The sequence below is a fragment of the Cololabis saira genome, chromosome 19 (assembly GCF_033807715.1).
Source record: "Cololabis saira isolate AMF1-May2022 chromosome 19, fColSai1.1, whole genome shotgun sequence".
Classification (NCBI taxonomy): Eukaryota; Metazoa; Chordata; class Actinopteri; order Beloniformes; family Belonidae; genus Cololabis; species Cololabis saira.
The window spans coordinates 30,581,007-30,605,257 of record NC_084605.1 but is presented as its reverse complement, the minus strand read 5'-3'; the positions used below and the strand labels follow the sequence as shown (position 1 = coordinate 30,605,257).

The following is a 24,251-nucleotide window of genomic DNA, read 5'->3' as shown; positions in this document are numbered from 1 at the left end:
ATAGACGCAGGGAGGCTGGAAACAGGATATGGCGATAGAGGAAGGAGGTTTGCGAGGCCTGTCCACCCTGCTGGGGATGATATTGCTGCCCTCACACAAAAAGACAAAGATGCCTTTATACGACACTTCAGAGAAGTGGCTAAGTGAGGCACAAGGAAGCGCATCGTTATTAAGCTGTTAGAGACTCTTTATTGCTGAGTCACCAGCTCACTTAAAATTCCCCACCCTCGCCTCCCTGAAGAGAAAGTCGCTGTTTAAGAGCCACCGTGAGTTCAGCCCCACCACCTGCGACGGCAGCTTCGTAACACTGGAGACAATCGTGTAGATTTCAGTCCATGCCAAGAAAAGAAAAAGAAAAAAAAAAAGGAGCTGCAGCCTGATTAATGTACAGAAAATTGCCAGTTCCACGTGCACATCGCAGCATTGGCACATGACCTGAGCAACTAATTCAGGAGCCAGAGGAGAGTAAAAGCTGCTCTGAAGTGTTGTGATTCTCTGACAAAGGAGAGGAGATTATGCTGAACAGGAAATGTTTGCGCAACTAAAGCTGCCTGGAGATCTGATTAGTATGATGTTAGATAGTGTTTTCTTTTGCATCTCATTCTCTTAGCTCCTGACTAACATCATCTGATAGACTGAGGTTTCATTGGGATAGACGACATTTGATACAGGGCCTACAGCCGGAGAGCGCCTACGCAGCATTTGCAGGGTTCAAAATGAAGTTAGTTTTAGGCTAACAGCAGTTCCATCACAGACAAGGAAACATATTTAAATCATAGTTCAGTAACGACCACAACACTACACAGATGTAGTTAGTAAGATTGCATCATGTTTTTATTAGATTCCCTACACAGTGACTGGGATCGCTCTCTTTAAAATTCTCTTTCATGTTGTTTTTGTGATTAACAATCTTTATTTGCATCAGAAAAGGAATAAACATGCATGAGTTCAGAGGGAAAAAAACCCTCTAAGAAAAAGTTCCAGTAGCTTGTCTTTCGGTTGCTTTTTAAGTCTGTGACTCATGATTTTGAACTGTTCTTCTGTACTGACTGTTTGATTTTTATATTGTAAAATATATATATATATATATATATATATATATATATATATATATATATATATATATATATATATATATATATATATATATATATATATATATATATATATATATATATATATATATTAAATGTAATATATACAGTATAATATATATAGAATTGGATGCAAGCAACAGGCAGTGTTGTGATTATCCTCTTCATGACGCTCCATGCATTTTCAAGAGGAAACATATCTGGACTGCAGGCATATTAAACTCAAACTCAAGCCCTCTTTCTCTATCTGAAGCCATCCTGGAATAAATTGTGCAGAATGAATTCTTCGATTGTCTTGCTAAAATAACCACAAAGCTTCAGAGGAGAAGATAATTCCAATATTAACCTCTAAATCGAGGGTACCTTCAAATATGTACAGCACGTACAGCATGGGCACTGATGCAACTCCATTTCACCTCTACCTAATATATTTTATTTTATTGGATAGTATTTTTTTTATCTTTGCCAATTTTTTTTTAAGACTTCCAACAGTAACCCTGAGTTTTTCTCACATTAGGTACTTTTAGATGCCAGAAACCATTCTATAGTTATCATAGGCTACTGGAAAAAGTTTACCATTATTTATTGGGTCAAAACACTTTACATGGAATTTGTAATTTACCAAACAAAACCACATTGATACTACACTTCTTTTGTTATATCTTCACTGTGTATACAGAAAATATTTAATTCTTTCACTGATGAGTGACATTGGCCGGGTTTCCCAGATCCAACCTCTCTTAAGGACTTAAGAGAGGTTCAAAGAAGGTTTGAACTAAGAGAGAATCCTAAGATACGGGTGTTTCCCAGATGACTTCTTAACACCGTTCTTTAGTTTCGCTCTTTCAGAAGCTCTTTGGAGCAGCTGTCCGGTTCTGAAACCAAATGAATCGATGCCAGGCAAATCGATCACCGATCACTATCAGCGCATTTTCACACGCAGCACTGCTACCTAACGCACTAATTCCCTGCTGCCTGTGCGTTATAATGAAAAATTAAGATGATAAATATAATTCAATTACCCTTTTTCATCCAAACGGTGTGTTACTCCGTTATTTCTGGCTACAGTGAGGCTTTTTTTCCCCACACACGGAGACCGGGAGTAAACGGGGTGGGCGTGTGTGTGCGTTCAAAAACATGAGCCAAGAGAAGGCGAGTTTCGCAAATCAGAACGTGGAATTACAGCAAACCCTGGTTTTTCGCAGGGGTTATGTTCCAAAAAGAACCCGTGATAAGTGAAATTCTTTTTACAGTTATAGAGGGCTTCAGATTGCAGAGATCATCCCCGCCACGCACGTATTCCTCCTCTTCTGAATGATGCTGCATCCCGACTCGCGCTGTATACAGCGCGAGTCGGCAGGTGGGTTTTTTCAAGAGAAGAAAATAGTTATGGGTCGTTGTCTTCGCTCTTTTTTCTTCTGGGCAAAAATATTCTTTAATATAAACCGACACCATTGATTATATTTGAGACTGTATGAACGATTCATCAAAGGATCTCGTTCTTCAGCTGCTGCTTCCCTGTCATCACATAGGGGCTCGGGCTCGGGCACGGCGCAGGAGGATCGGTGTCCCGGCTGGCTGACAGCCGGTCCGACAGAACGTCCAGGGGATTGAAGTGCTGACGCACCAATGCGTTCATATAAACAGTTCTGCTTCGCGCACGGTGACGCGGTTGATTTGCAGCGAGAACATGCTGTATAGCAGCCAAATTATCAAATAAATGATATTCATGATGATCGTTTTATTTGTGCGCATAAAGCATATACAGGAACACACTTGTTATTCCTTATTTTTCTTTTTTTCCCCCTTTGCTGTCACCAATAAATGCTAAACAATATAAATCTAAAGTATAAAATAAATCAAAATTTGTGCGGGGTGCATTGTTTTAATATCTCATTGCTTGGTGTGATATTGATTTGCCTGACACGGCTGGATCTGTGAGTCTTTGTTCACTAAGATGGTTGTAAAGACTGGGTCAGCAGCATCTTTCATTTCCTTCTTAATGAAAGAGATACTTAAGCTAAGAGCAACTCTGGGAAACGCGATTTTCTTTCACAGGCTCCTTAAGAAGGTTTGAAAGAAGTCTTTCGCTGTTAAGAACTACTTAACTGATCTGGGAAACCCGGCCATTAACATTAACTAAAAGAACTAATTAAAATAAATAATTTAAAAGAAAAACATGAACACTGGTAAAATTAAAATATAAGAAATAAAAAAAGTTGGCAAGTTAGCCAAATAAACAGCTCCTAGCATTAGCCTAGAAAATACAGACTTTCACTCGACTACCAATCATGGGCTGTCTGTTTGATCACTTTAAGGTTCATATATGTGGTGGGGTTGTAACCAAAGTACAATTTACGTCCTCAGAGTTGTCATAGAACTGAAATCAAATGATTGAGACCAAAATGACTTTTTGAACCAGGCCGTAAATATGTTTATTTCTGCTGTAAAGTTGGACGTTTTGACATGAGAATGAATGGAGATCGACCTGCTTTTGGAGCCAGCCCCCAGTGGTTATTCGAGGAACTGCAACTACTTCTGCATTGACTCAACCAGGCACGATGGCAAGACACAATGTTGCTGTCATAGTTATAGATTTATGTATAAGCTCAAATTAAAAAAAAAAAGAACTGATTGACGATTCTCTGATGGAGAATGGCTCAAAATGTTAAACTAAAGCCCATCCTTGCTGAAAACAAAACTGAGTCAGGGCATTGAGACTTCTCCTTTTATACCAAATCCTGGTCCCGTCACGTCTCTTCAATCGTCTGCTGATTTCAGAATCTTCCAGAACTTTTCTGTCTTTCTTTGCCACTCAGTCAACCTCATTTGAGTCTCACTGACATCAAGTTCTACATATTCTCAATACAAAAACATTATTCAGTGAAAAATGGTTCTATCCTTGTATTTGTGTCTCTTAAATAAAGGTGAAAGTAAAGTAGCAAGCTGCCCGTTACTGTTTTGAAAATGTTTTGTTGCATATCATAAAACCTCCCACCTTTTCTGATATTATTGATGCTCTAACAAAACAGGAAGAACAAATAAAATTCATGTGTAAATTTACAAGTAAATTGTAATCTGTAAAACAGAAATATAAAATAATCTAGCAGTTATCAGATTAATTCATTCGTCCAGATATTTTAACTTAACATTGTGTAAGGAATATTTAGAGTCAAGCCACTTACCTATGATGATGTTGGGGTGGCTGGGGTATCTGTCGCTATTTGCTGTGAAGTTGCCCTGGATTTGGTAAGCAGCCTGATCAAACAAGTCCAGGTAGTCTTCCACTGGGTATCGATCATGGAAGCCCTCACTGAGACGAGTAATTCCTGACAAAAAGAGAGGACAGCACAGGTGGATTTACCTCAGACTTGTTTCTTAAGATGTCTTTTTGTTTCTGACAAACTGCTAAAGTGGGCATTGCTTCAGGCGGGAATCCAGAGCCGAGGATGGGTGTGAATTCATTGAGCGTGTGTTCGTTCTTGCCTGCCCTCACTTACACATACTTTTCTGTGATCTCACTAAAGGAGAGCATTAGGGTTTCATTAATGTCCTCTGCAGCGTGACCTAATGAAATCCAAGTTCAAAGCCAAATTCAGCAGGGAAAACGGGAAAGTCTTCACAGTTTTTAGTGCTTCCAATTAAGGACCAATGTCGAGTTAAAGTCTGAAGAGCAGGACTAGCAAATGCGTTTTCCAACTAAGATGCCTTGGTGCACAAAATAATTATAATTTACAAGGCAATAAGTGGGGTTTGATGAAGTATGGGTATCCGTGAAACGTGGCGATAAGGAGTAACTCGAGCATCCTTCACCTAAACAACGGCTACTTGTCCATTTAAGCAGAAAAAAAGTCAAAAGAGTCAAAGAAAATGATGTTTTTCTTCAAATATCAGTGAGCCTGAAAGTGCTTTCCCTAATTTAAATTTTGTTCTGCTTCACAGCTTAACATATTTAAAATACTGTATGTTGATCTGTTTTTTGAATGACCATCCGATGTTTTATCTAAGATTTGAAAGCCGTTTCACCATGAAAAGCATATTATGCATATTATGTAACATAAAATTATGTTTTGTGACCAACAATGCTCAGATTTGAGTTATTTTAGCATAATTCTCACTCATGCGAGAGCAACAGCAAATTTGAATAATGTCCTTGTTCCAAACTACACGCACTGAAATATTAAGGACTCATTTTAATATCTATGTATCTTAATTACATATAAACCGCATCTATTTGTATTACAAAGATTGATCTAAAACAGGCAAATAAACTTAATGTGGTTCAATAATTCAATTTGTAAGTCAAATCTCAATAAAACAATTTAAAATGAGATTTATATAATAGTACCATTGATCCCAATATATTTTTAATACATATGGCAGATTTATCATTAATAAACCTAATTTCGTTTCACATTCTCAGGAACCAGTGTATGAATTAAATACATAGCACAGTATTTGACACAAGTTAGATTATTAATGAAAAATGGATAGAACTTTTTGTGTTTGTTTTGCTCCACAATTACACTGCTGGAATAGCTATTACTGATATTACTGAGATTACATTCTTGAAAACAATGAAGAACTAGTTGCCGGAAATACATAGACGGAAAAGCATTGCAACCAATTGGACCTGTGACCTTAGCTGCAGTGTGTGTCTACTGGATATGTAGTTACTGCTCCTACTACTACTACTGGACTCTTTTTTCCAAAGCGACTTACATCAGAGAGAACAACACAAGCAAGAAATCAAATAGGAATGTACATCATGGATAAGTGCTGGTTACGTTTCTATGGAGATGCACGTTGCATGAGGCAGAGGTTACGGTGCAGCATCCATAACAACCGGGTTGTTGGTTTGACACAGGAGCATAAATCTCCCTTTTGCAGGCGTTAAAAGTATAGATCTCATTTACTGGCATTACTACCACAAAAAAAGAGGAAAGCTTTACTATCGCAGCGTGAAGGTTGGTTGATTGTGGATTCCTTGCATGCCCATAATTATTATTCATAATTATTCAGGATCTATAATCTATTGATGTTCTTATTTCTCCTGCAAGTTGTACTATTTTTCTGTGTTGGTAGCAAACTATACTGGACCATGAGAGAATACATGTGCAGTTAATGAGATATACCCCTATAGGCATACTGTTATGTTGTTTCAAAAAACTTTTTTTTTTTTTACTGTTGAAAACTGCTTTTGAATGTGGGTTTTGTAGACGGGTGCTCTCTTCTCTTGTTGGTGTGGTGATCCGGCTTTTTCTCTTTCACAAAGATAGTTCCGGTCTGTCCCAGGGTACTTTTACTGCTGCCCGTTAGGTCAAATGGTTTAAAATCTTAATTTGTAAGTGGTGTAAGAAAATTATTAAAGGTTTTACTGATGCAAACGAGATTAAAGCAGACGTTCTGCTTGTCACATGCCCAGTTTTAGTTTAAGATACAAATCTTAAAGTAGAAAAGCAGTGATAGAGCTGTCAGATAAATAGAGGAAGCTAAAAAGAACTCTATTTAATTTTGAAGTGGAGTTATGGCAAAGCACGTGTATTGCATTTTTTTTACTTTTGTGTTGTGCTTAATTTAAAGTACTTTGTTATTATTATTATTATTATTATTATTATTATTATTATTAAAAATTCCACAAATCACAATTAAGGACTTACAAAAAAGGAGCAAGTAACACCTGCAGCCTACTGAGGTTCTCAGTTAAGTGATCCATGCACCTCTTTTATTGAGACTTTGTAGTGTCCCAATAAAACATCTTCCTTTTCTCAGTTAGAAAACATGATTCGAAAACTCTAGCAGAGCCTCAAACACTCAGCATGCATCATTATTCATCTCGAACAGGGGCACTCGTACATGGCTCCGGTGCTGCTCGCTTCAGGGCTTTATTTCTTCTTCTTCCAGTCCCTTTTGCTTGTTTATATGAATTAAGCGTTATACTGTTTTCAAATGGACTGTGTTTCTTGGTGGCATCAGTCCACAGCAGAGATATCTGCTTAATATTCAGCCGGCCCCTCTGAGAAAGTTATGTGGCACGGATCACATCAAATCGCCTTTCAATGCAACGACTGAGTGGAGACTCGAGGGGGAAAGAAAGAAAGAAAAGAAATCCAAAACACATCCATTTGAATTCAGAGAGTTTTCAAAGGATGCCTTAAGAGAAAAAGTGCTGATTACCAGCATGTAGCCTGAAGTACAGGTCTAGAAGGGATAAAGAGAAGGCGACAGCGAACATGAAAGCGCCGCAAATGTAAGAGGACAACAAATGAGAGGAGTCCATGTCCTTGGGATTCAGCTGCACCATCATAAGCCGGAGAAAACATGATCACCAGGCTGACAAATTGAGGCAAACAGCTCAACTGCACGTAATTATCAACTCGGACCAAACAAAACTCATTAAAGGAGGTGCTGCATGCAGACTGATCAATGCACAAATTAGACTTTGGGAGTTTCAGAGGGATTAAGGGTATAGTCAACAACTGGATGAACTTCAAAGGCATTGCCTTAGCTGCGACTGTTAAGCCTCTTTTGATATCTGTGATGAGAATTTTGATGGAATTTTCAAAAGATACAGCCAACACAGCAGGTGATTCTCCAGGCGAGGATTGCAGCAAAAAAAAAAAAAAAAAACCTGAGTGAACTTATTAAAGCCATTATTATTATTTTTAGATGGATAGCCCCAGGCAAAAACAAGTGATGTGTATCGGTTATTCTTGAGCAGGAGGATAGCTCAGACCCACAATCAGAAACTGGAATTGAGTCCTAACACTGCAACCGACGTGAAGGTGCAGCTGCTGCGGCTGAAAGAAAATCCCGCGATTACCTATGTGTACGCAAGCCGACGTCGAGCAGAGCCTTCTGTCGGGAGGCATGTCAGCAGCTCGTGGTTCCACCGCAGCTCTTTGCATTTTTCTTTTCACAAATTCCCAAATGCAGACATACATTAATGGCCCACACACACTGAGTCACTCAAGTGATGCTTGTATCTGGAGCTGCTGCAGATTCTCCATTATTCATGAGTGCTAAAAGTATTTCAGTCATAATTGCGAGTATAAACAAACATGCTTGGGATGCAATTTACCTTTTTTGTGGGGGACAGAAATGTAAGAAAATCATCATTTACTTTAAGCTATTCCATTTACCCTCACTGTTAGCCAAATGTGATTTAAATAAATTTTAGATGCAAGTGACAAACAGACACAAGACGCTTTTTTAGGTGTCATAAATGCAATACAACAGTTCACCTTCAATTGAGAGGTTTTTTTTTCTTATGTTTCATTTTCCTTGGCACATGAAGGCTCGGTCCCACAGCTCGCATGGCTCGAAATCTCATATGATGTTGTGGTGGTTCTTTTAACATCACAGATGCTCGTGCAACAGGAAAACCACAACGACGGCTACGCTTTCAGGCGGCAGAACTGCCACATGAGCAGATGTCTGCTGCGAGGCAGTGCTCACTCCTCGCCGCCCAATGTTTGACTCTTTGTTTGAATGAATGACTTGTTTGCCACCTGTTCAAACTCTTTCAATGCAACGCCAGAGTCGTGGAAGAGGAAAGTTGGAAATATGCCAGTTGTTTTTTCTCATATAGGTAAAGAAATCTACCAGTTAAATTAGGCAATATTTCCAAGAAGAGGAGACTACTCAAATTAATTAAGATTGCACGATTATGCTTTTAAATGCGAGTGTGAAGTATGAGTCCATGCAAAGCTGAAAAAAAAACCAAGTAAATGCTGAGAGATGCAAAGAGAGGTGTCGTAAGAAATGAGAGCAACAATGAGCGCAGAAATGGTTCACCCACACGTGTGGGTTCATACTGTGTGCAATCCTATTTTTCACATCTTCCTCTTACGTGCTTTTAGCCACAGAGACATAAATGTGTCAAAGAGGATGGGAAGGTGAAGTTGCTCTAGATTCTGTTGCGTCTCGTTCTAACTCATTTTAACGTTAGCTCAGGCATCAATGTCCAGAGATGGAAACGTTGTGATGCTTGGAGGCTAATGATGGTCTCAAGGCACTGACGAAGAAAGAGGTGGGGGGAGGGGGAAATTAGCATTCAACTCATTGCATGGAGGATGCAATTACGTTTGTAAATACACCGTTAGAGCTTTAAACTTACAGGAAAAAAAAATCCTCTGTGCAAGTTTATTCTCATGCACAACACCGGGTGGGCATGCATATTCATTTGTCAGCTAATTGCACTGGAATTGCACTGGGCGACTGAACTGCACGAGTAAGAAATACTTAATTTATGTCAAATTAAAGTCTGACATGCACCTAAGTGGGACGCAATGCGATTTTTGGTATATTTGATAAAAGATAAATCTCAGTCTGACAGTCTAAAGCAGGGGTCTCCAACCCTGGTCCTGGAGAGACCTATCCAGCATGTTTTAGGTGTCTCCCTGCATGAACACACCTGATTCTAATCAATGGTCGTCATTAACTTGTCATCAAGGTCTGGACAGTTCTGTTGTTGACACGGCTCCTTGTATCATGGTGTGCTGAAGCAGGGAAAGATCTAAAACATGCTGGATAGGTGCTCTCCAGAACCAGGCCCCTGGTCTAAAGCACTCAATACTCAAATTACTTTCTTGTTAATTAACTGCTCAGAAGAAAGCAATTTAAGTATCAAATTTGCACAAATAAGATTAAAGGAGGTGTGTTTGATGATGCAACATCCATGTCTGCATTTGAAAGCTCTTCAAACTTCTGTCATGCCAAAGCTCTCCTGAAACCCCTGAATTATGCCCCGACCTTAGGGATAAAGGGTGTCACATTTCACACTCACAGCTATAGTTAGGTCAAGCTCTTATGATTTTGCCTTCACACAGCACCATAACAGATTTGAAATGAAAAATATCAAGAAGTGATCCTCGTAAAGACTTTCAGCTTTCAATTAAGGGGTTTCATAGAAATCTGACATTTACCATTTAGGAATTACAGCCAAGTATCTCCATTTTCACAGGTTCCAAAGTATTTGGTTAAATGGCACAATAAATAACTATATTTTTAATACTCAGATTAAACTTCTTTGCAGTCAGTGATGCAATTAATGATTGGAGCCCATGAACATTACCAAATAGTAAGTTTGGACATGCTTTGTTAAGCCTTAACTCTGGTCAAACCTCACTTGCTGATTGTGTATGTACCTTTCTGACTGAGGATATTACATTTATTTGCCTTCAGAAAGTCGTTTATGCCTTAGGTTTTTACCATCATGGTATTAACCATTAATATGTGTGCAGACAAGGTAAAAAAAAAAGTCGTTTGTTACTTTTATAGCATGTTTCGGGTCATTATCCATCTGCCCTGTGAAATGACACGCTATTCAGCATTTGTCGGAATGTGAGCAGAGATTAAAGCCCTTTACACCTCAGACTTTATTCAGCCACTTCATAGCAGTCAAATCCTCAATATACACTAATCAGCCAGTTCCATTGGCAGCCATACATATCCCACACCCAGGGCCGCCGCAAGAGGTGTGCGAACCGTGCGACCGCACGGGGCCTCGCGCCCCAAGGGGCCTCGCGCTATGGGCCGTTTTTTTTTTCTTCGTTTTTTCCCTTATAAATATCAACAGTCACGTTCCATTACAGACCTAAATGTGTACTAGTCTGTGCATATCAATAAATATATGTGCAATGATGCGCGTGTCTGTTGTTCAATACAACTGATCAGACCAAGCGCAGACACAAGGTGCTCTGATCCAGACGGGTGGAGTTGGAACAAACTGTCACACAATGTCGAGAGAACGAGACAGAATCAGGAAATTTCCATCAGGGAATGAAAAAAGAAAAAACACTAAAGAAAATGGAAGAGTTTAATGCCTCTCTGAAAGGCTTGTTTGATACATTTGTTACAAAAAGCACCGATCCGACCGGGTCTCAAGCAGCCGTGGGGCCCCGCGTTGAGGCAAGCCAAATGATGATGAGGCAGGGGAAGGTATCCAGCAACCCAAAAAATTTCGCCCCCCCCCCGGCCATTTCGCACAGGGCCTCGCAAATCTCCCAGGCGGCTCTGCCCACACCATAATACTGCCCCTACCATGCTTTAGATCAGGGATTCTCAACTGGTGGGTTGAGGCCAAGAAGAGGGTCACAGTGGGTCGTGGGCCTTTGTCTCAGGCAAAGGTGAAACACTCAGGTAAAGCTATATATTTTAGTCTTTTTGGAAGTACTTCTCAGTTGTTGTTGTTTGTGCATGAAATCACTGTTAATTCTTTATGATCTGAGGTTTAAACTTTGTATTGACAAAATTTGGGAAGTTGAATATTTTCCTCAAGTTTGGGTGACAGGTTGTCATGAAGGGGTTGATGGTTGATCCTGAAGCCAGACCAGCTGAGAACCACTGCTCTTGATAGTACACTGTTTCAATGGGAGAGGATTCATGTGCACGAGAAAGTAGAGCATTGTGCATGCACAGGAAACCCTTCCCTGCAGTTCAGCCTGTTTGCATGTTTTCAGGAAGTTGAACATCTCCTACTCTGCTACTGCTGTTTCCAGTATGTTTGGGTGATTGACATCTGGCTTACTTGGCTTTTGCTCAACTATCTTGTGACACCAAAAACTATCCCTTCATGGCCTCCGTATACTGGAGCCATTTAATTAATTTTCAGTCAACTGTCCAAATACTCTAAGTAATCTTAAAAATTACATATTTTTGTTTTTGAATGAAACGGCTGTCATTCCTAAAAAGTAAATGCCAATTATTAGGTGTAAGCAGGAGGTCTACACTTTGAACATTTTCTTGTTTTGTATAGATTGAGCTGGTGTTTAAAGGTAAAATTATTACAATTTCCAGCTATATGTGATCTCAGTGTATCACTGTCGTGCTCTTTACTTACCAAACCTCTTGCGGGTCCACCAGTGCGGCTCTTTGAAAATGGTGAACTTGACATCCGGATGTAACCTCAGTCTGTCATACAGGTCCGTTGTGCCACACTTTGGTTGGCCAATAATATAGAAATAAGGAAGGCACCGTATGCGGTAGAGTTTCCTGTTGCGATAAAAAAAATGTTCGTGGAAAGTGTTCCTCAAGTGCTGAAAAGCTATCCGGAAGCGCCGCGAATAGCGTCCATACAAATTTGTCCTGTACGGGTCTGTGGTGTTGTTGCCAGTGTATTCCTCATGCCAGCAGGGGTTCTTGATACCAGGTAGGAATTTGCGAGGAATAACAGAAAACATCTGTAAAAGCAAAGAAAATATCCTGAATCAAGCTGCTCAGTCACTTTACTTCCAAAAACAATTCAGACAAGTCTTTCTGTAAACTCAAACTAATCATTGCTGAGAGTTATTCCAGTCATTTGCAAGGGGTTGCAGCTTTGAGGATTGGAGTAAATATATTAATATACAGAGCCACACTGGCACATTAACACATTTGCTAAAACTCTGCGAGTGCCTGAAGGCTATATTCCAAAACAGATACTTTTATATCTTTATATCTGCAGCTTTGACGGGTTTTTTGTTTGTTTTTTCACAGCTTTCTTCACTTTCCCCTTCACTTGGACTTTCAGCCACAAGTACGGTTTTCACAGTTGAACCACAGATACTGTTGACTGTCGGACAGGAAACTCAAACCTAGCTCCTAGTCCTGAGAAATATGTGATAAAATGTAGATAATCATCATATTTGCCTTTTAAAAGTATGTTTTTCCCTTTTTGTGAAATTAGCTAAGTGGCAAAGTTCATGCAATTTCATTAATATTCAGCAGTTTTTGTTTGGAAAGCCTTAAGAGCAAACCGAAATGTGATTTTATTTGTGTGCCTGTATTCTTAAATACAAGCAAATAAAACACTGAAATGTCAATGATTATGTGAGTTATTTCAATTTCAGAAAGTTAATAATGTCCAATAAATAAACCAAAAAAGACAATTAGGTAACACAAATGTAATCATATTTAGAAATAACTTTCTAATACTGCAACCTTATACAAGTATATCTATTTTTTTCTTATTAAATACAACAGACCATATCATTTCGATTTCCTCATTAGCCTGTGTTGCATCACAGACAATGAATTCAGGTTCCATCGACTGATGCAGTATTGATTGTCCGGCAGCCACACTTTCTTATTCATGAACATGTTCAATAAGAAATTAGCTTTGTTGCAAACAGCCTTGGCACAAGCCATTATAATTAAGACTAAGAATTAATTGAAGCCGGCTGTGAGGTGAGATGAATGCTGAGGGAGCCTCAGGGCAGTGTGCTGCAAGAATGTGGGACCTTGAGCTTTGGATCCCTTCTGGAAGAGCGAAAAAACCAGCAGTAATCTACACTATTATCTGGAGTAAGAAGAGGCGTTATTCTTACAATAAATTAAATTAGACACTGCAGCATGTGGGGGTAAATGCACCAGTGTTGATGCATTGGAACCTGTGTAGGCAGAAACGCTGAGATGAATCACATTCTTCCAAGCTTTTCATAAGCACTGTATCCTTCATTGTAAAATTAATAAGAGTTAAAGATCATGCTGAGGCATACTTCTTATCAAATTGGAGAGATAGCCTTATTAGTACAAAAGACAGTTATGTCATTATGCAGCCAGTCCTTAACATATTGTTGGATATATTATGTCAGAGCAGACAGATTTAGGGAATAATTCAGTTTTACTCACATGTGGATCGGTCTTCACCAAGGCTTTATGCTCCGGAAGCTGCCGACTGCTGCGAAACTCCACCTTGGACGTGATGGATTTGACCACCAACTTGATATGTGCATAATCCTTCACCGAGGAAAGGTTGAAAGTAAAAGGTCCGGGGCTTACCAAGCTGAAATGGTAAGGAGATGGCGTGAGGAGGAGACCCTTTTTGTCCCCCGTCAAAATGTACGAAGCCATGATGAGGAACATGACCACCAGGCCGAACAGGAAGCCATAGAGACGGATCTTGCGGAAGCAGCCGAGGGTGTTCCAGCGCTTTGGTAGATCCCGCTTCACCTCCAGGACGGCAAACAAATTCATAGGCGTGTCGTCCACCTGCAAGAGCAGCGGCCTCTTGCGGTAGTCGTCCACGGTGGAGCCCAGCAGACTGTACTTGTAGTCCATCTGTGTCATGGTGGCCACAGCCTGTGAGCTGGAGGTGTTACAGATCAGGCATAGGAGGTTGTTACGGAGCGGGAGCCATCGACAGAGGGCCTTTCCAGAAATGGCCAGTGGTTGATATTCATGATGAATTGTGGAGAACAGCCTGCATCATCCGCTGGCACCTGCCGACTTAAAGAAAAAAGGAAGTTCATTAGGTCAGATGACCACTTTTTTCATGTTACTCATTGAACTATTTGAAATCGCTTTTTGTTTATAGCTCATAACGTCCTTCCCCCTATACACCACCCGTCACTGCAGATGCCCTCTCTGACATGATTAAGGTGTTTGGATTGGGGCATGAGGCATCACGTTTCTACTCAATGCTCTTACACCACTCAAATAATTCAGTCACTACTCTCAAAACCGTGTGGGAAAATGATCTGACCATAAAATGTACAGAGGAGGCATGGAATCGGATGTTAAGAAATGTCAAAAAGATGTCCAGAGATCTTAAAACCAGGCTTATCCAATTCAAGATTCTGAATAGAGTCTACTGGACACCGTCTAAATTATATAGGGAGACAGCCCTCTTTGTTGGAGGTGCCGGGGGACAGAGGGCACTCTGCTGCACATGCTATGGGACTGCTCTAAAATTCAGAAATTTTGGATAAAAATTAGCACTCAAATTGAACATTTTGTAAACTACAAAATCCCCTTCTCCCCAAATCTAATTATCTTGGGTGACCCTTCACCTTTCCAAGGCGTCGGCCCTTCAGATGCTGAGTGGATCCAGACAGTCCTTATGCTGACTAACTAATCATGTGTGAATGGAAGGCCTCGGAAGCTCCCTCTGTCAGTCTCTGGTCTAGCCGGATCAGTCACTTGGCAGCTTTGGAAAAGCTGACGTTCAGACTTATGAACAATGTAGACTAGAGATGGGCAGTATGGAATAAAAAATGTATCACGATAATCTCTGGCATTATCCCGATAACGATAAAAATGACGATAAAAAAATACCAATTCAACTCCATCTTTTGAACTATAGATCTATCTCACTCTCAGATCCGCCATCCACCAAAAACATCATCAACGTGAATTTTTCTTTCTTTCTTTCTTTCTTTCTTTCTTTCTTTCTTTCTTTCTTTCTTTCTTTCTTTCTTTCTTTCTTTCTTTCTTTCTTACTTTCTTTCTTTCCTTCCTTCTTTCAGGCTCATTTCTTTCTTTCTTTCTGTCTGGCTCATTTCTTTCTTTCTTTCTTTCTGGCTCATTTCCTCCTTCCTTCCTTCCTTCCTTCCTTCCTTCCTTCCTTCCTTCCTTCCTTCCTTCCTTCCTTCCTTCCTTCCTTCCTTCCTTCCTTCCTTCCTTCCTTCCTTCCTTCCTTCACGTACATTGTGAGTGGATTTAACACAGAACCATAAATCAGCTTTACACAAAAACGTCATCAACAGGAATTTATTGTTTTTACCGCGAGATGACAAATTCTTACCGTGGGGAATTTGTTTGACGGTTTATCGTGAACGGTATCGCCCGGATATCGCCCATTCCTAATGTAGACCTATATATGTAAAAATGGAATAAGTGGATAACCTATATTGGGAGATTAGACAGAAGTCCAATTCATACATAACCCTTCAACCTTGTGTACCATTGCCATAAATGTTAATCATCTCAATTTTATTTATTTATTTTTTCTATTATTATTTTATTTTTATTTATTTATCTGTTTTATTTTTATTTTTTTCTGTTTGTTTTCACATATTCCTAACTAAATTATAAACTTTTTTCATTCTATCTTTAATTGGATTTAGAATTGAGCTGATGTAATTTCCTAAGGGGTTGCTCTTTCTGTTAGTGTGATGTTGATCCTTGCTGTTTGTCTTGATGAAAAATTATAATAAAACTATGAATCTCAACAAAACAAATAACTCATAACGTCCTTTAAAACCTTTGTCTTACCGTGAAACTGCAGCAATATGCTTATTCTGTAGCGTAAAAAGAACCTGTTCACGCTCTCCTGTGTGGTATAAATCCTGTAGTCGTGACAAAGTGACGCAGGTTAACTCAACTGGCTTCTTATACTTTCTGTTTTAATTAGACGTCACAGCAATCACTGTGCCCAACTTGACAGTCTATCCAGCCATCCTTTCTGTGCATCAGAGCCGCAATATGGAGGCAGCGATAAGGACGAGGATTGCATTCAGACGGGGAACTATGAGTCTGCGTGTCAGACTCTCCTGGGGAGGGACACCAATATCAGCGATGCCCGGCCTGGCTCGCAGGAGGGATTATATTATCAGAAAATAGTATTCTTCTCTAAAAAAAAACTCAAACGGATGAACCATCACCCACAGATAAAAAGGAGGGTCAGAGTCTAAAGGATGAAAGAAGTGGGTGATCTTTATTGATAATACTCCTGCAGTAGAAAATGTGGGTTTCATCCTCCAGGCTTTCTTTGTGTCTGAATCTGAGCCGACGCGACGGGATGTGAATATTATATTTGGACAGTTGCAAATAGTGAAGATGCTGAGGCACTAGAACACTGTATGTTTCACGCTTTCACACCGGAAACTCCAGAGATGTAGCCATGACGCCGATGTACGGCACATCTGCATCCAGCCCTTGGTTGAGTCAGCCTTAGGATACGGCTGCTGATTTCATCCCTCACCCTTCTAACACAAATCTGTAGTTGCAGAAGTTACAGCTGATAAGAAGACGGCTGGAGAGTTCCTGCTTCCCTGCTCAAGCGGTGTCATTTACCCTCCCCCCCCAACTGGGCCGTCAGCTTCCCCCACAGCAGCAGCCATTCTGGCAGACAGGTATAGACATAACAAGCTCCGCTGTGTAAAGACTGATTTCCACCTCTGACGACGGTGGTCTCACAGCGGCCTCTGCAAACACAAGAAGAGTCTGGAAAAATAAAGTACTCACTCTATTCTAGGTGGTACTGCCATTAGGGGTGGGTATTGGGAAGGACCTCACGATACGATACGCATCACGATACTTGAGCCACGATACGATACACATTGCGATATCCCGATTATTATATTCTACATAGTTCACCGAAAAATTTAAAAATGCATTACACATCTTAAAATCCAAGTTGTATATATGTACATCAGATGATAGTGATGGATCTTAAAATCCAAGTTGCACGTTCATCAGATTATAGTGACAATTCATGGGACAAACTGAGTCAAAACAATGTTTTATTATAACTGTAAGCTAAAGTTACAACATATTTGTATATGTTTTTCATATTATTTACATCATATGAAATTAACATTAAATTTAGTATGAGGTTGCTTTAATTATGTGGCAAATGATAATAAACACAAGAAAGATGGTACTAAAACCAAGGACAGGCACAGTGATCAGTCAGTATAGATATAAATCCATAAATAAATAAACCCCTGTCCATTATTTTTCATTTTTTAAGGACAGGCAATTGTGTTATATAAAAAATAAATTATAAAATGAAATAAAACGTGAAATAAAACCTGAGCTCAGTGCAGGGCCCTCCCAGGGTTGGTAGTGAGTGGCAATGCCCAGGACTGTCACTTAGGTAGGAGCACTGGGTGATGAAATGGGGAAAAAATCGGGGATAAAAAATATTAAAAAAAAAAAAAAAAAAAATCGATATTCAAATTTTGAATATCGATATTGAATCGGCTGGAAAAGTATCGCGATATATTGCCATATCGATATTTTTGCCCACCTCTAACTGCCATAAGTTATTAATGCTTTTGCTTTTAGCTGCAAAATATAATTAATTTTTTTGATTATTTCCAAAATCAAAAAAGAAAAAGAAAGCGAGCTCTCTCACAAGGTCTTTCACAATAACATTAACAATAACCCTCAGCGCTGGAAGACTAAGATGTTTGTTTAAAACGACTATAATAACTACAGTCATGCTGTGTCATCATAAAGTTGTACACTTTGGCAAAAAACTAAAGGCGGAATAACATTTGCAGGATCCTCCTCCGTGTTGTTGATTAGCACTTGTTTTATAACGGTCACGACTTGGCCACTTATCGACAGTCAGCGTCCTTCAAAAAACGCTTAAGTCAAAGGCATTGTTGTGCTGCGTAAGAGGGGAGGAAGAAGGGGGCAACAGGGTAAAATATGGAGAGCGAGAAGGGAGGAGGGGGGGACAGATAAAAACAGACGTGAGGCATGGACGGGAGGATGGAGGGAGGAGAAGGGGAGTTGTGCTGCTGATGAGAGAATGACATTCTCAAGGGAAGTCACATCTAAATCAATCAGCGTGCTAACTGCAGCAGTGGGTGACTGCCAGCTTGACAGATCTGCTCTATTCATAAAGCAAATACCCTGCTCCTGTCCATCAAACGTGACAAAACAGCTTAACTCCAACAGAAATGAGTCCAGAGGACAGTACGCAACGAGAACATAAGGTTGCATCAGCCTCCTTTTCTTCAGCTGACAAACCTTCAAGTCCACGACGGGGAAGAGAGTGGGTTTGAGCATGTACACCACATATTATCTCATCTACATCTCACTTACCCTCTTGAACCCTCTCTGTTTCGTGTCTACTAGGGGTGGGCAAAAATATCGATATGGCAATATATCGCGATACTTTTACAGCCGATTCAATATCGATATTAAAAATTTGAATATAAATTTTTTTTTTTTTTTTTTTTATAATTTTTTTTTTTTTTTTTTTTTTTTAATATTTTTTATCCCCGATTTTTTTCCCATTATATCACCCAGTGCTCCTACCTAAGTGACAGTCCTGGGCATTGCCACACTCTACCAACCCTGGGAGGGCCCTGCACTGAGCTCAGGTTTTATTTCACGTTTTATTTCATTTTATAATTTATTTTTTATATAACACAATTGCCTGTCCTTAAAAAATGAAAAATAATGGACAGAGGTTTATTTATTTATGGATTTATATCTATACTGACTGATCACTGTGCCTGTCCTTGGTTTTAGTACCCATCTTTCTTGTGTTTATTATCATTTGCCACATAATTAAAGCAACCTCATACTAAATTTAATGTTAATTTCATATGATGTAAATAATATGAAAAACATATACAAATAAGTTGTAACTTTAGCTTGTATAGTTATAATAAAACATTGTTTTGACTCAGTTTGTCCCATGAATTGTCACTATAATCTGATGAACGTGCAACTCGGATTTTAAGATCCATCACTATCATCTGATGTACATATATACAACTTAGATTTTAAGATGTGTAATGCATTTTTAAATTTTTCGGTGAACTATGTAGAATATAATAATTGGGATATCGCGTAATCGGGATATCGCAATGTGTATCGTATCGTGGCTCAAGTATCGTGATGCGTATCGCATTGTGAGGTCCTTCCCAATACCCACCCCTAGTATCTACTGCTTTTGTCCTTTTTAAAAATGTATAACTTATCACATGAATGCTGTTATATGATATTGATATTTTCAAGTTTAAACATTCAAAAGCAGCATATAAGCTTTGTGGTAAATATGTTTCAGTCAGTCAGTTCCTAATTCTGTATATTATTGTTGCTATATCTCATTTTATATGCTTGGTGCTCCTGTAACAAAGTGAATTTCCCCCGTGAGGGGTTTATAGAATATTTCTGATTCTGAACACGTGGCATGTATTTGATTAGTCCTTATCTTTAGTTCAATATTTTCCAGTCCAGAGATAGAGATGCCTTTACATGCCTTCCCGTTGAGTTGTAAGACGTAATTTATCACACCGATTTCCTCGCTCTGATAAACAGTCCTCAACTACTCGCAGGTCATTTTAAACACATTCAACATGACGGCGTCATTGCACTTCTTCACTTATCTCCGCTCACTGGCTCCTGTTTTCCAGCATCCCTAAAGAGCCGGCTCCCTCCCGACTCCCACGTGAGACTGTCTTCTAATTATGTGTTGTTATTTAGTTTGGCTTAAGCACAACCGCAGCTATTTCGATACTTTTGCTTTCGGTTCACCCTTTCTCAAGTCTGACCCTACATGTTGGAAAACTGCTCTAAACTCGGGACCCTGATGAAGTGTTGGGGGTTGGGATGGAGATGCAGCTTGCATCCATCAGGTTTTCTATCAACATGTATAAACATTTAGATTCTATATTGCATGTGGCATCTCCAATTCATCACAGTCAACCTCATTTCCTTTTTCATGAATTCATTTAGTATTTGGCATTTTAGTTTTCATCCAAAGCCTGGACTTTGTATCTGTGAAAAAAAATGTTTCCTGTCAATTGGTGGCTCATTAATGAGGACTATTATCCAAATGTTTTAAAAGTTAATTGCGTACTTCGATACAAATATGGAACCTTTTAATAGAAATGTTCATGGGAATCAGCCTATACTGAGTACTGATTGGATACATTGAATCCAAATGTTCAATCAAGCAGCAAAAATCTGACATTTTCATCCAAGTCAATGAATTCTACAATTTTGTTCACTGTTGTTGTGCCTTGTTGGCTTTTTCTGGGGAATTTCATCTCTGAAAGTCCCAGAGTTTTTCTGCTGAGGTTGCTCCCGACTTCCTCTTTTGAGTGAGTGAATCCCTCGTGCCCTTTCACCTGACGGTTCCTACAATGCTCACTAAGGTCACTCGTGTTACATTCAGCAGCATTCCTGCCACCGCTGGAAACTGCAGCCTTGCACAATGGACATAACAATCTGAAATAAAACCATAGTGCCAAAAAAATACCAATGCAGCCAGACATGTCTCCATCTGTGACTTAAAACGGGAAGTTGCAAGGAAATTTGCAATATTATCCTGGATTTTAGAGGAACGGAGTCTTTTTATAAGAATGAAGCTGTATCTGTTGATGCGTGAATGTAAATACTTGCAGCTCTCAATACAACTATTGAATATACCCTTTAATGATGCATATATTAGAAATTGGTACAAAGAAAGTACACGTTGCTGAATTAGCTGGATTAGAGAGTCAATAAGTCACCTGACTTCAAAGAACAAGCACATTAAGCACACAGATAACTCAAATGTGTAATGATTATGATTAACTTCCAATACACTGGCATCTGCTGTAATGGCCTGGATGCTGCACTGATGGCTTCCGCTCATGCGCTTCAAATGGGATTGGCCACGGCCTTAATCATTCATCAGAGGAAGACCTTTCCATACTGTCTACACTGCCTTTCAGAGACAGATGAGTGAAGCAGGCAATCAGGCTGTTTTTAAAGTCTGCCTTCTCGTCTCCACCAGCCGGCCCATCCTCATCCTGGACCAGCCAGCCTCACCAGCCAGCTGCTGCTCCCTTTCACACGTTTTTATTCTTCGCCCACCAATTATTTTCCCCGCTTGTAGTTGCCAATTTAAAACGTTTGTCTGTATGAATAAGTGTTGCACAGATCGAAATTATATCTTTTATATATTTTTTGTTTTTTTGTTTTTTGCAAGTGTTAATCGAAATCAATTGTTAGTTAAGAGCGTCGAGCCATCTGCTGGAGTGAAATGAATTTCATACTGGCTTCAAAGCAGATCTGGCCTTGACTGTGTGGACTAACATGGCTATGAAAACAGCTAGATAAGATTTCAGATGAAAGACACAAATAAATGGCGTATTTTTTCCCACGAGTTATCCTTGAGTAGCACTCATGTCCACATTGGATTTTTGTCAGTGGATGGGAATGACAGGAACATCCACATATTGATTGGTATGGTCTTTTATTCTCGGGATGTTTTTCTCCATTGGATGTAAAACTAACCTGTTTTTTCATCAAAAATAGTTCTTTAGGACAGCTTGCTTTAAATGTTAGCACCAAAGACAGAGGTCTTCAAACAATTTTAAGCTATCTTTCCTAATTTCATTTATTTGATTTCATTTTTATTTATTCCGATCATGGAAATATGCAAACAAAAGAAACAAACAAGTAAAATGACAACACAATCAAAAGCATATTCCATAACCAGAAAGGAGCAGGAAGAAGAAAATCTTATTATACCTGCCCCTCCCTCAAAACAAAATTGAACAATAATAACAGATGGTCTGCACAATTAAAGAAAAGATAGATTGTCTGTCTACATACGCGTATATTATACATTTTGACTATTTCATCCATACATTGCTATTTTTCTCTTTAAATTTATTTTTAAACTGAAATATGTTTATACAGCCCTTTAAATCATAATTTAATGAATTCCATAACTTAATTCCAACAATTGAAATGTTCATCTGCTTTAGAGTTGTTCGGGCAAATAAATGTTTAAAATTCAATTTTCTACGACTATCTTCATTTTTTGAACTGAAAGTAAACATGTATTGTTTACATGTATTTCATGATGTTTACATTGCATGGCATCTTAAACGCTGCTTATTTATCGGGGCAACAGGAAGATTAGAGCCTGCACGGTTGACTGGAACGCTGAGGGTTTGCACAGAGCGAGTCAAAAAAGCTCGAGCAAGCCCGATCTGGAGTACACTGCCATGAAAAGTCAAAGGAATATTGTTAAAACCTCAAAGACAAGTTCATCACTGGATATTAAACCCAATAATCCTTGTGTGGATGTTGGAAGATGAAATGGGATTTCAGTAAGAGTAATAAATAAAGATAAGTGGAAAAGCCAGAGAGTTTAGGACCTTTGTTCAAGGTGCAAGGGGACATCAAACGTAAAAATAACTTGAGATAGAGAACTAAAACCCCGGCAAAGTAGAGGCTTAAGAGACCTTGAGGCAAAAAAAAAAAAAAAAACGGCTTTCTGTCCAGGGAGACGTTGTGGGTGGCTGCCTTCAAGCACTCTTCACGAGTTCTCAGAAACCAGTTTCAGCTCCTCCACTGTCATTCAGAGGACAATCGTGTCATCAAATCATCTAATTCCGTATTCATGGCCACTTAGTGACTCTTCAAAGCAAACAAGCACAAAATCTAAAACAGAACTGAGATACGAGGCCGCAAGCAGTTCGTGCACTGCCTAAAGACACCCGGCTTCCTGTTAAAGGTTCGTCTGTAGAAACAGCTGACGAGCTGACTGAAAACAGGAAGCTCCGTTCCCTCTGAGAAGCCATTTAATCATCCTTATTAAACTGCTATGACCTGTTTAGAAGGTTGGGTTTGGTTGGCGTCCACCAAAAACACAGGAAGCACTGAGAGGCAAGAATGTGACAGAAGGAGGAACAAAGGGGGTGTCATGGCTGTCTCAGCTAAAAAAAAAAAAAAAAAAAGTTTTCCACCAGGCCGCTCACAGTAATTAAGGTTCAGCATGAGGCCACTGCAAAGGGGGGTGCAGCCGTGAAACCCGGTCTGACATGTGACGCTAGAGCAGCCTCATGATGAGTAGGCCGGTGATAAATAGCTGCCAATGAGACAGACCCCTACCTCACTTAAATTATTTTTCCAGATGTATTCAAAAAGGATAAAAGAAAAAAACTTCTCTGCATAAATGTGGACAACCACAGTTAGGAATTTCTATTTCAAACAATTATCCATCATTTCAGATGGATAACGCAGGAGAGGATGATGTTTAACTCGTGTAATTACGTGTGAGTAACATCAGCCTGGGATTACAGCCGCTGTGCTCTCTGTCGTGACAAGTTCATCTCGGCGTTATGTTCGGCTACTCTATCAGAAAAAGTAACAGAGAGGAGGCCAGTAAAAAACAGACGTGCAAACACTCAAGTTCCTCTGTGATGGGTTATGATGACAGTAGAAGGGAATAAGTTCACATAAACCTCTATATTTCAACTTTACAACAGAAATATGTGGGTTTACAGCCTGGTTGTTATCCATTTATTGCAAAATTGAAAATGATCAATAGACAGAGGTGTATTTTTCATGACCCGGGTTTCAGTAGCTGGATGCTTTCTGTGCACAGCAGCAGCAGCAGCGGCAGCAGCAGCAGCAGGATGCAGCTTTAAGTGGTTCAGCTTGCATTAGCAGCGACTTAATACATGTTTGCCATAGTCTGAAGAGAGTAAACAGTAAAGCAGCGAGGCTGTAATTAATCAGATAAAATTGTGCTGGATTGCATGCATGCATTGCAGCTTATTGTATAAGGATTATAACACATCCCCACTTTACCTTCGGGTGAAGATATGGATTACTGCAATCCTCTTGTGTTATAAAGAGGAAGAAAAATGTTTAGGTGTACACACTCTTCTACCCACACAAGACAGATTTTAACTAGGTGCGTTG

The 24,251-nt window shown here is 39.5% G+C and overlaps 1 protein-coding gene across 1 annotated transcript in view; it reads right to left on the bottom strand.

Annotated features, from left to right (window-relative positions):
- LOC133418898 (carbohydrate sulfotransferase 15-like) overlaps window positions 1-24,251 on the bottom strand; it is a 53,190-nt gene that overhangs the window by 8,220 nt on the left and 20,719 nt on the right. Inside the window, exons 2-4 of the mRNA XM_061707797.1 lie at window positions 13,707-14,303; window positions 11,938-12,277; window positions 4,280-4,423 (exon numbers count right to left, since the gene is read on the bottom strand). Of these exons, the coding sequence (XP_061563781.1) occupies window positions 4,280-4,423; window positions 11,938-12,277; window positions 13,707-14,144 (922 nt within the window). The 5' untranslated portion in view covers window positions 14,145-14,303. The remainder of the gene's footprint in view (window positions 1-4,279; window positions 4,424-11,937; window positions 12,278-13,706; window positions 14,304-24,251) is intronic.